This window comes from Odontomachus brunneus, unplaced genomic scaffold (genome assembly GCF_010583005.1).
Source record: "Odontomachus brunneus isolate Ranch 3 - 2012 unplaced genomic scaffold, Obru_v1 Obru_scaffold_025, whole genome shotgun sequence".
In the NCBI taxonomy this organism is placed as follows: Eukaryota; Metazoa; Arthropoda; class Insecta; order Hymenoptera; family Formicidae; genus Odontomachus; species Odontomachus brunneus.
In genome coordinates this window covers 794,624-809,363 of record NW_022639475.1, presented here as the reverse complement: position 1 = coordinate 809,363, position 14,740 = coordinate 794,624, and the positions used below count along the sequence as shown (strand labels likewise).

The 14,740-nt window shown below is 43.3% G+C and overlaps 1 protein-coding gene across 2 annotated transcripts in view; it reads right to left on the bottom strand.

Annotated features, from left to right (window-relative positions):
• Window positions 1-14,740, bottom strand: part of LOC116842462 — a 259,941-nt gene that overhangs the window by 42,405 nt on the left and 202,796 nt on the right. Inside the window, exons 3-6 of one of the 2 annotated variants that reach the window (XM_032811711.1) lie at window positions 5,349-5,711; window positions 4,168-4,288; window positions 3,714-3,895; window positions 117-209 (exon numbers count right to left, since the gene is read on the bottom strand). In XM_032811711.1, coding sequence (XP_032667602.1) covers window positions 117-209; window positions 3,714-3,895; window positions 4,168-4,288; window positions 5,349-5,711 — 759 coding nt within the window. The remainder of the gene's footprint in view (window positions 1-116; window positions 210-3,713; window positions 3,896-4,167; window positions 4,289-5,348; window positions 5,712-14,740) is intronic. The other variant, XM_032811712.1, reaches the window with a different exon arrangement.

Here is a 14,740-nt window from a genome sequence, read left to right as displayed (position 1 = left end):
GGGGGGGAGGAGGGGGGAGGAGGGGGGAGGGCGGTGGTGGTCCAGCGACACAATTGCGGCGCGAAGTCACGCGAAACGAGTGTGCGAGAGAGAATTTAACACATCTGGAGCCTTACCACCACTATTATCAGATTCTGACTTGTCTAAGGCCTGGATCTCCATTTTACGGTGCAGCTTCGTTGTGGTGGTTGATGTGGTAGTAAGCGTTCCTGCACAACAAATATCACATGTCACATCTGTCACACAGCTCAGCATAGATATCTTTTGCAAAATGCGCAACAAAATCATCATAAACGCCACGCGACAAATCTCTCCCGCGGCTCTACCCCGGTGGTCTACGTCTACGCTATGCTACTACACTTCGTCGCGAAGGGCATGCAATAATGTAACGGGGATGAACAGGAGTCGGAAGAAGACTCGACGTTCCGCGCTACTTCTCGCGCGGAAGTCAAGTAGACGCGAGGCGGAGGCGAGTGACGAGATCTTGTTACCAGTCGAGTGCAGGTGCGATGAATCGCATCCAAGTAATTCCTGGATCGGTTAAGTATCTAATACGTTTACTCGATAACGCCACTCGAGCGCGCTATTAGAGATATCGTCGTCGTATTTTCCGACGTTGCAGGCTTAACGGCATTTCGACCGTAATAAGATCGGCCGTACTACGCGTGAGAAATTCCCCTCCGGAAGTTGCGGAAATTGAGGTCCCGCTTATTTTTAGATCGCCCAGTGTAAACACACGCGTCCTCTTTAAACGATTCTGTCCAACCGGTCAATTTGAGGAATTTGCATCTCTTGTCTGTCTCTCTTTTCCTTGCCCCTCTTTCGATCTTTTCCCCCTATACCCACCTCCCGAAGGTAATTCTCCAAAACTAAAGGACACTTTTAGCGCGATTAATTTGCCTCATTCAGTTTCATTAATCCGCCGATATAATTAATTTTAATCTTCCCTCTCGTCGCGCGATGACGAGCGGAGAAACAGACAGGAAAAAATTTAATATCGTGTACATATAAATTATTAAAAAAAAACAATTACAACAACACGGATAACTATGTCTCGCGCGAGGTACGTTGAACTACAACTTAATAGAGGAATAATGTCACGCCGGACACGACTTTCTAAGCCGACGCACGGTATGAATATGCGAGCGCGATGCCGCTACGAATTTCTTCTTTAATTACGGGATGTACGCATAGGTATAATTATATAAAAATCATATGCAACACAACTCCGCTTTGTACACGTCGCTTTTAATAATGATAATAATAATAATAATAATAACCAACAATGATAACAAATAGCGTGTGCAGCCGCGAAATTAAGAATAAAATGTAAGCGCTCTCTCTCTCTCTCTCTCTCTCTCTCTCTCTCTCCCTTTCTCCTTCTCTCTCTTTCTTCCTTTCTCTTTATCAGTCTCAGAAAATTTCGAACCCGCATGAATATATGAGAAGCAAAGCTTTCTGGATTTTTAATTGTGCAACGAGGTCAAGCCCGCTTTCTAATTACACAACTAAAAGTTGCGACCATTTTCGCTCTAACAAGCGAGACACGGCTACCCGGCGCGCTCAACTGACATGATCTTTTCGACCCGCGGGGCTGTATATTTAATCGCACGGCCGAGGACACCGTTCCACTCTCGTTATATCGGTCATCTTGCCGCGAACAATGCAAATGATACGTCCGCCAGTTTATGAGGGTCGCAATGGCATCACGACATACGCTCGCGCTCCGGATACACCGTGCTACGCCATGCCAAACGTATCGAGTTTATCGTTTCTAAAGTGCGCTCCTGAATGCACGATGAAACTGGATATCAGTTCAGTAGCATGTATCACTTAACAGAGAGATCTTTAGGCGCGAGCGCGCGTGCGCGAGTAAGGGCCGGTCGCTCCAACTTCTTGGTAAATTAACTGATAGTCCAATTATATGTCCGTCTTTGGAAGGAAAAACGAAGATAGACGTATGATTTAACTATCAGTTAACTTACCAAGAAGTTGGAACAACCGGCCCTAACACTTATCGCCGTGTGCGCTCGCGATCTAAGAGGGTGGCTCGCGAGATAAGCGACCGGCTTCTTCTCTCAGCGTGTCTCCGCACGGATCGAATCGAACAATTATCGCGACGAAATGACGGTCCTCTCATCCCACCTTTCATCCGTTTACCTCGCCGTGAAGTGTGTACACGCGGGTAGGATTTTACAGTAAAAATTCTCGTGCGCGGAATTTTGTAAGCGAGAAATAAATCGACGCGTTCTGCAACAACTCATTATCTTTTCATTTCATATATGCTATATGTTAAAGTTATATATTATTTAATCACACATCGTTTAAAATGTAATGTGTTATTATTACATTATTATTATTATTTATACTTGAGAGAAACACAATGAAATGTATGTTATCAAAAGATTTGTACTGCGAATTTTATTATATTCTCTAGCAAGACCAACCTTATCGACAGTCTATACACGCTACTGAAAACATAAAAAAATTGAAAAAAATTTATATAAAAAAATAACTATAATATTCGCTCTATACAGAGATATTTGTGTCGATAGCCTGCTGCGCTTGCAAATGTACGTGAAAAAAAAGGATTAATTGAAGTAACGTGACAATGAACGTATCAAACGCGTTTTGATTGAAGGAAACGGCATTTCTGGTTTTTCGGGTCGAATTTGGTTCATACACTGAGAGAAAAAATCTAAAAAGTCAAAAATAATTCGTTTGCTGGATACTAACAATGCATTTATTCAAATCTAAATTCTTTTATTTAAATAGAATAAACAATTGCTTTTTTATGAAAAGTAAAGATTTATTTAAATAGAATAAACTTTTATTTAAATAGAATAAACAATTGCTTTTTTATAAAAAGGAAAGGTTTCAGAAGATGTATATTTTCTTATTAAATATATTATTAGTATCCACCTAATATAAATGCTTTTCATTTCTGTTCAGTGTAACGAACCAGTCATTCTATTTCCTTCTGCGAAAACGCGTTTGCTACGTTTATTGTCACGTAAACACAATTAATTATTTCCTCCGTGTAATTTGGATCGACGGCTCGTTGAAGTTTAGAATATTCTTTGAACGGAAATTCATACTCGCTTGTATCCAGCATGTTCGCAAAAAGGAAGTCGTCCAAATACAACGAACGGTAAACGGTAGGTGCCAAAAGTTTCGGCGGTGAACAAACGGCGGAAATGCGAGAAATATATGAAAAATCGCGGTGTCAAAATTCCGTAGTGAAACAGCGGGAAAGAAAATAAGCTGGTCGCTAAAAGTCCGAGCCAGGAAGGGTTCTGCTCGACCAGAAACGGCTACGCGCGAGCGTATGCACGGTTAAAAATTTCTGGCGATCGTCCCAGCGTTTTCCGCCAAAACGTGGAAGTGCCGCGGCATTGATTGATAGAAAAAAAAAGATATTTCGCCAAAGGTCAGGGCCCGGAAGGGTTTTGCTCAGTGAAAAGCGGTCGTGCATATACGCGGAGAAAACGTCTCATCGATTGCACGAGCGATTTCGAGGGAGCTGGCGGATTTCAAAAATGATTGTGTCGTAATTGGTCACCGAAAGCGGAATGTGCATGTGTATAAATCTTTTCAAAGCGATCTCGTGCTTGTGTACTCGTCAAATCTCTCTCTCTCTCTCTCTCTCTCTCTCTCTCTCTGCCTCTCTGGTTGTGGATGAAAAGCCATTAAAGCAAAAACTCATCACTTACCAGCGTAATAGACGGTTTTGCGGGAAACGTTGTAGGTCGCCTTCGGTATGCCGAGCAAGCATTTGACAATCGTCGCTTCCGGTAAATCTTCGTCCAGTAAGGCCACGCGCGATAAGATATCGTACAGTCCATCGTCACGCAGCGTTACGGTGGGTTTCCTCGCTAGTTTCTCCGGTATACCCCTGCAACGCCAGCGCAATTATAAAGGATTAGTTAAAGCAGAAATATCAGGCGCAATTCTGTTTAAAATATCTCTATCCGACGCGTCGTTTTCTTTCTCTCTCTGTTGGTCTCTCGAATAAATTAGGAAAAGCCGAGATGCGTCTCGCACATTAAAAAAAAAAACGAGTCCATTTACGACGATAGACGATAATCTGTTCCTTCTGTACAAAATTGCGAGATTCTATACTGTCTCGAAAACGTTCTACCGTATATTTTACAAATTACTACTTACTCGACGGAGATGTCGAGGGTCGGTTGAGGATAAAGCCCTTCGGCCTTGCACGTTATTTCGACTCCGTCTTTATCATCTATCGCCTTCTTCTTGTACACGAGGTCGAACTTTTCCTCGGTCGCTGCAACGAAGAAAATCAATCGTGCTACAGTATCCAGCAGTTAACTAATTCTTTCTCTCTCTCTCTTTCACACATACATACAAATACATAGATACACACAACATACTTTCTCTCTCGACATTGTTTTTCTGTCGGAGATAAATAAATAATCTCTCTTAAAGTGAGTCAGTAAAAATGTTTCCGATTGTATCCGTAAAAAAACTACTTCACCGATAATCAGCGAGTATTCGCTGATTTTCAATGAAAACATACTTATTTTATCGCTCCATATTTATTTGATTTCGATCAGTGGAAGTAAGATTTCACTGCAAAGTCTATAGTACACAAATTCATTATACGCCGTACGAAATCAAACTTTCTGCATTCGTGGTGATGGAACTAACGGCTTCCGGGCAATTTGCGTGCGACAGCACTGTGCTCGCGAAATGCATCAATAACAGTCGCAACATGGAGAGAATTTTACAGTAAAATTGACTGTAGAATTTTGTAGCCGAGGAATAGATCGGCATTTTACAGTAATTTATTATTCCTCCATTTCACAAGTTTTATTCATACAGTTTAGGAACAGAAATATTCCCATGTTAAATGTATTAGAACATCTGTTATGTTAGCTAGCGAAATTTCCTGCGTTCTTTAGCAACATATAACCTTAACGACAATCTGTTTCTGCGCTACTGAAAACATAGTAAAATTTAAAGAAGAAGATCAAAAGAGAATTTATATAGAGGAAAACTGTCATGTGTATTCTCTCCGTGTATTATTAACTGATCCTTTCAACGAGATTTTGCTGATCGCAGTGCTACACTTATAACTGAACCAGCAGTTATAAATGTAGCGTGAAAAATACACTGATTGCACTTTAGAGAGACTCTTCCCGATGCTCAGTCGCATCGACGAGGATACATATTCGCGCGAACCGAACTCAACCGTACGATTATTCGCAAGGCAGCGCGCGAGACAGGTGTGCGAAACCCCCTTGTGAGAACCCGTGCGAACGATCACGGCTCGCAGGGTGCATTACCCAGCCCAGTCTCGGGAGTAGAGAAGGAGAGACACTTACAGTAGACTACCATCGACGCGTTCGCCGTTCGCTCATCCTCGAAGGTGGATATCACGCATGTATACTCGCCGGTAAGATCGACGCCCGGCTTATTCAGCTTCATAGCTCGGTACTCAGTGTACGGATCGTCGCTGGCTTTGTACGTTAAGTCGACGTATTTTCTGGCGAGCTCGGTCGCCTGAGGGTTCCTGCCGTAAATCCACTGGTAAAACAGCTCGTTGGAGCTGAAATACCATTTGACGACGAGGCCCGAGCTCGACGTGTTCTCGAGATCGTAGTCGCAGTCGAGGATGACGTAATCGGTGTCGCCGGCCTTCACTACGGCGGGCACGTTGACGCTCTTGATAATCAGCTGCCGGGATTCTGCAAACACACGGTAACACGCCTCGTTAAGCCACGTCTGCAATATAATCGGCATCGTCGCGACGACGCCGTCGCCGCCGCCGCCGCCGCCACCGAAACTGATCGGGTCTTTGCCGAGATCGCACGCCGACCTCGACGACGACGCTTCGCTTCGGTCGGCTGGAACGGCCGGGAACGACGCTCTCTATACGGATGATCCACTTTGCAACCCCCGGGGCGCAACGCGCGAGCTGCGTGCGATCGTCCCTGTGAATTGAGATCGTAAACGCGATCGAGACAGACCCGGAGGTGAGCAGACGCGTGCGATTCGATAAAAATTGGTTGCGTCGCGATCAAGACGCAGTCCTTGTGCTCAGTTTTGAACGTCGCTCTTTTTCCCATCTGCTCTTATAGCCGCTTCGGCGGAGAGCTCGTGGCGCTTCACCGATATGTGAATATAAAGACGCAGCATAAGTTGACACTTTGTGCGACTCGTGGAAGCGTGAGACTTATAATTCGGCCAGTTTCAGCTCGCATATACTATTATTGATACGGAGTTACCCCAAGTATATCCCAAGTACACATACTCGCTCCCTTGCCTCGAACATTGATATCCCCATTGTTAATCATAGATATATATAGAGTTAGGACATCGTCCATCATTTGTAGGGGAGAAGTGATGGTAGGTGATTGATCTATATGGTGCTTTCGAAGCTACAAAAACGCCTCTAAATGTGACTGAAGGTTAATTAATAGATTTATCAATCACATTTAGAGACACTTTTATAGACAAATCAAGATTCTCAAAATAGGAGTCTACTCGTTTCACTCTCTCTTTTGTTTCTTTTACATTACAAGAGCCCCCCTTCTAGAGCACTGTGTGACAGAGAGAGAGAGAGCGTTTGACTCAACACATCTCTATCCTTCTCGCTGTCTCGTAAAAGCGCGCAGTTTATTTTATAAGTCTATAGCTGCTCTAATGCTCCGTTTATATATTCATATATATTCATATGTCGATGACTCGCCTAATATCGGTTTTCAAGGTGCGAGCGCGCGCTGCCGCGACGAGGATAGGACTATGAGTGATACGACGTGTTCGATAATCGGCCGTAGAGTGCGACCGAATGATCTAATATTGGCCGGATCGTTTGAAATCCTCCGGATCCGATGTTCACAAAGTTCGGGGAGGGCGGTAATTAATTCGGCATGCCGATCGGCGGGGTGTTTGTCAACCGGCAAAGGTCGCTCCGACACGTCTCCGCAACATCGCCAACCCGGCTTTGCCGATCGACACGGCGGAGACCCGACTTCGCGTCGACAACATCGACAACACAAGCCGCTAGCCAGTATTACATATTCCGTCGTATTCTCGCCTGCTTTCTCGCTTTGTTGCGCTTCGTCGTGATCCCCACGACGACATTGCGCTGCACTGTGTTCCTAGAAGACACTGGCCATTTTTCGGATGTTTTTTCATTAGTCAGACCCTTCAAAATGGCGTAACCAATCACACTGATTCATTATATTGTTCTGCCATTATATTGTTTTTTATATTTATTCTTTTTTGGAAAAAGGATATAATTCTTAACACTTTTTTTATTTTAGGTTTAATAAGTTGCTGCTAATTATATACTGATCTGTATTACAGTATTTGCGACAATGATAATTCTAATCACCAAAATTTATTATAATCGCGATAAAATATGATGAAAACAGTAACTTGGAGCACATTTCACTTGATACTCGCAACGCCGACACTTCGCCAACACGAGTCGTCCGCGCCATGCAAATACGCCATTTTGAGGGGTAAGTGACCAGGCTCTATCTTCTAGCGGCACTCACTCAAGGGGGTAAGAGAACAGTGCATGAGAACAGGAGGAAATTGTCGCGAACTGGCCCCGATAGCCGAAAATTCGGCGCGTCGGGCGGACAAACGCGCGACAAGTGCCGTCCAATCGATCGCACCCTCGTTCGAAAAGAGCGACGGACGTCATACAGAGCGTTCCTGAATGGCCGTTAGACGAGCGTTTAGTTAATTCGTTTCACCTTCCCTCTCCCTCCTCTCGTCCCCTCCGCATCCTCTTGTCAGAGGACCATATTTCTCCCCCCCCTCCCCGTTCCCCCAGCCCACTGAAACAATCGTGGTACAACCGTCCCCCTCGTCCCTCTACCCCTGTTGCTTCTTTAGCCAGTTGAAAAGTTTCCGCGAAAAAAAAGGGAAGAAAGAGGCACGCCACTATATTCACGACGAAAGTTTACGGAATTTATCGCTTGAGTGTGTCGCCGCCGTGAGAAAATGTTCATTTTTCATTATACCGCGATACTCCCCTCCCCCTCCCTCACTTCCGTCCCCGCTCCCACCCCCCCTCCGGGTGACCCGCTGCCGTCGACCTCGCCGACTGTCCCGACGCTCTCATCGTCGGCGAACTGTTGCGACGCGGGGTCGAGGCGCGCACGAGAGGCTAAATTCAAAATTATATTAATCGCCGAACGATAGAGCGAGCGCACGCCCCGCGGGCGGCCAGCGAAATAATTAAAACAATACAGAACTTTCGGTTTATTCCGCGCAATGACGTACGAAATATTTATGCGCCGCGGTCCGCGCTATCGTGGGACGTCCATTTGGAGGGACGGCCTGAAAAAATCCCGAATAAAAATTTACACCGCAACGCTCGATCGCCAGTCGCTCGAGCCAGTTGTTTCCGGGCACTTTTACGTGTCGTGTATGTTAAGTGTAAAAAAACGACCGCGGGACCGGACGCGGAACGTCATCGGGTCAGCCCGCGCGAAACCGCCCCCTGTGAGCCAGCGATGTAACGCGTTGCCAACGGTAAATACGATAAGGGGATAATGCCTTGGGGGGTGGCTCGGCGCGAATGACCGAGAACGTCTTGCGGACACCGGCCGTCACTGAGCGTGTCCAATTGGCGCGGAAGTTCGCTCGAACGGGACGAGCGGGATGCGCGTATCGATCCACGCCGCGAGGAAGCTAAATTAACATCGCGAGTTAACTGTGGCGAGAACGTGCACTTTTCACCGCCGCCGCCACGGCGTTGAAATTATGCATATGATCACAATCCCGGAATGCGGAGGAGCAGGGGATGGAGGAGCAGGAGGAGACGCTGCTGGAGGAGAGAAAAAGGAGTATCTTTATTCAGCCCCGGATTTCTCTTCTTATCTCGCTCACGGCGCGCAATGAATACAAAAATCGCGCAGGCGGATTTACCACGTTAATACCGAGCCAGTTACACGCTTACACGGCTACGCCGGCGCCGTAACACGCGCGCGTTTCCGCAATCGCGGCGCGCGACTTCGCGAAAACGCGCGTTCCGCCGCCGCGTGCGCGCGCCGCGATAAACCGCCGGCAGATACCCGGCGCGGGATTCTTCCGTATTTCGCGGAGACGTGACGATGGGCGCCAAGAAGGCATAGCAAGGTAAGGGTCAACGGACAGACGACGACGGGGAGAGGCTTGCTTTTCTTACTGGGGAAAGAATGCTTGTAACTGTAATCACATGAAGAAACAATTACTACAGATTATGGTCAGTCATTTCTTATTTTAATTATGTATGTTTCAGTTAACATTCTACTATTAAAAACTTATCTTATACACTTGTCATTTCAAGGGGAAGAATCCCTCATGTTGTCGGGACAAAAGCATGTTCACTGTTTGACGTTCATTAGAGAAACAGAAGTTAGAGCTAAATGTATTCAAAACTTTGATGGTAAACCTAACTTTAAGAGAGTGATAAGACCAATAAGAGCTGGATGTTCGTGCAAATGTAATGTAATGGGGAGGATAATCCACAAGTTCGACTCCTGGCTGAAGTAATATTTTTTGCAACTTAAAAAATGAATCAACGCGCATTGGAAATATTTAATAAATAGGGGTGTATACAAGGATCACAAAAAATTGGGGGTATCAGGGTCAGCGGAAGGTACGATTTACCGCGTACGTTAAAATAAAAAAAAAGATCGCAAAGTCCGTCCGACGCGTGCGTTAACACTACAAACATTATTATCCTCCCCATTACATTACATTTGCACGGACATCCAGCATTTAGCTCTTATTGGTCTTATCGCTCTTTTAAACTTAGAAATTAGAGACACTGGAGAAAGAATGTTCAGTACTTGTAACTGTAATCACATGAAGAAACAATTACTACAGATTATGTCAGTCATTTCTTGTTTTAATTATATATGTTTCAAATTCTACTATTAACTTTATATGCTTGTCATTTTAAGCGAAAGAGCTTCTCTATGTTGTCTGGACAAAAGCATGTTCAGTGTTTGATGTTCATTAAAGAAACAGGAGTTAGAGCCGTCACACGCAAAATGATATAGCTGCATATGCACAGCGTAAGACCGTCTCGATGAGCATGCTCTGCAAATCAACGTGACTACTTTATGCTAGATGCTCATTGGTCGAGACGGTCTTATGCTATGCATATGCGGTTACGCCATTTTGTGTGACGGCTTTTGGCGTTGCAAATTATTTCTCATCATTTGTCATTTCAACAAAACGTTAGGCTTGTTCTTTCACGAAGAACTTCCTGAACTAATGTACACTGGTGCAATCAGTTAGAATGATACAAGTGTATTCTGTTTCGTTTTCTGACTCATTGCACCAGCGAACCAGCAGTTCAGAAAGTTCTTCGAAAAAGAACCAAGCCCAACTGCCTGAAATACGAATCACATTGGTTTTCGTCTATTTAGGTTAAGCCGGATTAGTTATGTCTCCATCACAAAAGCGTTGGTTAGAGCAAATTGTAAGTAACAAATCATTTGTTCTCACTACGGTCATTTGCTGTCCCATATCAACAAAGCATTCGTTGCTGGTGTTTCTTTTTTCTTTTTTGTTAAATTAGCGAAACTTTTTTTCTCTCAGTGCGCCAGCATTTTCGTGCTAGCACAGCCGAAAAATATAACCGCAACTTTAGTTAGATCAACCATTTTTCTCTCTCAGTGCTGAAAGTGTGAGGGACTGTGTGAGTTATTTAATAATGCTATTTTGCGTGTAAATCAATTTGAACTGGTTATATATTAATTCAAACGTAAAATATTGCATAAATAATGCATGCATTATACCATGCAGTGAAAATGTTCTCCGTTCGTATAGAGCGCAGAGATGATCGTGTAATAACAGTCCAAAAAACTGGAGGAGAGATAAACAAGAAGAAAGAAAGGGAGCAAGAATAGGACGTAACGACGCGAATCGGCTAAGGCGTGTTTTTTTATGAAATTTTGATCGGAAGAAGAGGCCCACGGACTCCTATTTGTCAACAAATCTCTATTTTTCAAAGAGCATAATATTTATGCATTTAATATTTATGTCACAGCCCCTCAGGATTGAATTAGAAACGAATTTGTCGCGCCATGAGAGGCCGCGAGTGCTGGAGCGTGGCTCGTTCTCGACGTTTTTAATAACAGCTATCGCGCTCGGACGAGTATTCAATGGCAATCGAAGATTCGATTTATATGGGGATAAATGTGCGCTCCGAGATCATACGCGGGATAAAAAGTCGCCCCTGACCACTCCGGTGACCTGCTGTATTTATGAAAAATATTTGCTGACGCGCGCGCGCGCTCTTATTCGACAGATCGCATGAGCGTCCGGGAGTCACACGCGCTGCAGCAAATCGTAAATATTATGCTCTTTGAAAAATAGAGATTCGTTGACAAACAGGAGTCTCCTTCCGACCAAAATTTCATAAAAAAAACACGCCGTGGCTTGGCCGATTCGCGTCGTTAACGTTACGTCTTATTCTTGCTCTCTTTCCTTCTTCTTGTTTATCTCTTCTCCAGTTCTTTTGGACTGTTATTACGCGATCACCTCTGCGCTCTATACGAACGGAGAACATTTTCAATGCATGCATTATTTATGCAATATTTTATGTTTGAATTAATATATAACCAGCTTAAATTGATTTACACGCAAAATGATATTAATAAATAACTCGCACCTAATCTTGCGCAACGCGTACACATACACACATTTACCGGTAATTATGAAGTTATTCAATTCAGTGTGCGCACGCACATTCCCCTTTGAGACGCCCTGCAGTCGCGATCACACAACTTCGATCTTACGCGAAGACCTGACCGCTGAACGTAAGACCGAATGTTCCTTACGCAGATTTCGAATTGAGTCGACAGCAATGACAGTCGCGAGCTAATCGCGGACTTAATTGCTCCCGGTGCGCGCCGCACGTCGCTTTATCCAAACACGCTCTAAATTTGAACACTTATGCGGCAAAATACGGAAAGACAAAACAGGTCGTTTTTTCGCCTGTCTATCAGATCATAAATTTTGCTGGACAATGTGTGAGTAATAAAATCCCGTATTACAGTAGGGAATTGGCCACTGCAGAACAACAGCAGCTATGCACGCACGTGCTGGCCGCAATTTATCGTTTGAAACGTTTTATAAATGCAAACGAAATGCGCGGGGTGCCGGATAATTGACATGTCGCGGTCGATTTAATGAATCGCGCGTTCTCATTGCGAGAACGTCAAAATGAGACAAGACGAGAATGCCCGAGTGCGCGTCCCCACTGCTGCGCCGCAAAGAAAACGGATTATCCGCGCTGCGAAAATGAAAGAAAGGCGTATTCGCGCTCGTTATATATCACGCCGTATCGTGAGCTATTTGAGCCAGGGAAGAAGCGCCGGGGTGATATTCTTTTTCTTTTCTTGATTGTGCTTCGGCAGACATCAGCGCGACTCCCCGACAGCGACAGCATCCGCGACAAACTCGCTTCAGCTGCAACTTGACGCGCCGCGTAGCGCAGAAAACCAAATTCGGAGGCACGCGGAAACGCGCGCGTAGATGTGCAAGTGTAATTCCGGCTCAGCGGATGTCCTCGTGCGATTGAAATCCCGATCGGAGGCCCGTTTATGGCGCGATCGTTTCTTCCGCAGCGGGCACCTTCCGGCAAAACTGCCGGTGGATCTTCGATTCTGCGGCGAAGTTTACGACGGCGTAATTGTGAATAAACCGCTCTCTAACCTTTTCCTCCCACATTGCAGCACAGCCACGTTTAGGGGAGTGTGCAATGCCAACAAAGAGCGGACAGCGAATAAACATTGCGGACACACTGGGCGCCGCCGCGTAAAGTAATCATGTTAATTGAAGAACTTGGGGCAGCAATACATTAAGCGGGATGCGGAGGAAATTTTACAGTCGCGTTCACCCGAGAAAGGATACCGTAACACATGCTTACGTCCAATTTGCATAGCGCCCCGGCACTTTAAATTACGTTAAAATGCATATTAAATGTATATTTTACGAAATTATCTTTTATACATGAACGCGCGCGAGGGTGCAACTAACGTATTATCCGGTAATCACATCTATCATTCCGTGCAGCCCGCAATGCGTAACACACACACACACACACACACACACGTACAAACAAGCACGTGCGCAATGCATATATAACACATGATAATATAATTGTTATACGGGGCGACTTTCTTTTCTCTTTCTCTCTCGCCCTCGCGGATTACGCCGCGTTTTACTCGGAAAAGGTAGAAGATGGGAGACAGTAATTTTTGTGGGTACCTGATTTTTTGTGGGAGAACACCGGTAATACACGGAAAGAATGTTATAATTTTTTTCATGTTCTCCTTTTTTCCTAAGAATTCAAATTCTTTTCAATTTTATTATTTTCCTAGCAGTGCGGGAAAGTCCATCAAGAACGTAGTAATTTTTGTTAGAAGAACAGTAAATTTCTTAACAGCGCACACTTCCATCTCTAAAATCCTAAAGTACTAACAAGTAAACCTACCCAAAAAGTACACTCCGATTTCTTTCTAATTTGACAGAAATGTAGAAGTACAAATATTTAAGTACAAATATTTAGGTCATATTTTTTTATTTTTTTATTTTGGCTTTCACTTTAAGTTTCACGGGCAATTTATAACTTTTTAATGTTCTCACTCCTATCATTAACAAGTACAAAAAAATGCATAAGAAATAAAATTGAATACAAGATATTAAATAATATAAGATAGTTAAATAATTTTAATAAAATCTGCATAGCTGAGAACCATTCTAAATTTCTTTAGCCAAGATTCCAACCGAAATATTTTAAATCTATGCTAAATTATTAAAAAATGGTTCGAATGTCGACCAAACTGAGAAATTATTTGTATATATAATTTTTTTTCAACTTTTTACATATTTTATTTAAACATTTTATTGTTTATACAAATAATTTTATACATTTTACTTCATAATCAAACCAAAAACGTCTGTATTCAGTTTTATTTTTTATGCATTTTTGTTGCACTTGTTGATGATAGGAATGAGAATATTAAAAAGCTATAAACTGTCCGTAAATCTCAAAGTGGACCAAAACGAAAAAATATGATCTAAATATTTTTTATATTTCTACATTTGTGCCAAATTAGAAAGAAATCTGAGTATAACTTTCGGGTAGGTTTACTTGTAGCACATATGAGATGAGTAGATTGTGAATTACTGCAGAATGTCAATTTATATCTCTCGTCTGCAAATTGCACAACTTTTACTACCAAATTCTCTCCGTGCATAATTTCATATTCGACGATGCAAGTGTAGCAATAACATGTTTTGTACATTTATTAGCAAGAGAGAATATTATAGAGAATATTATAATATTTTCTATATAAATTCTTTTTAATTTCACTATATATATTTCAGCAAAATTTTTTTAAGAGCGCACTTTAGTGCCTAAAAAATAAGTGGTACCTATAAGATGAATGAACAGGCAATTGCTGCAGAATGTCGATCTATTCCTCGGTTACAAAATTCCACAGCAACTTTCGCTATAGAATTCTCTCTAGTATTAGGACCTTAACTTAGTTTCCGCCCAAAAAATACTGAGAAAAAGCATTTATTGTAAAAAATTTATTTAAATTATTTCAATGAAAGTATTTTCCATCACTTTCTACAACTTTTTGCCATCTTTCTGGCAACTGGGCGATACCATCTCGATAAAACGATGTTTGTTTCGAAGCAATCCATTCGTCCACCCATTCTCGCACTTCTTCAACATTTCGGAAGCGTG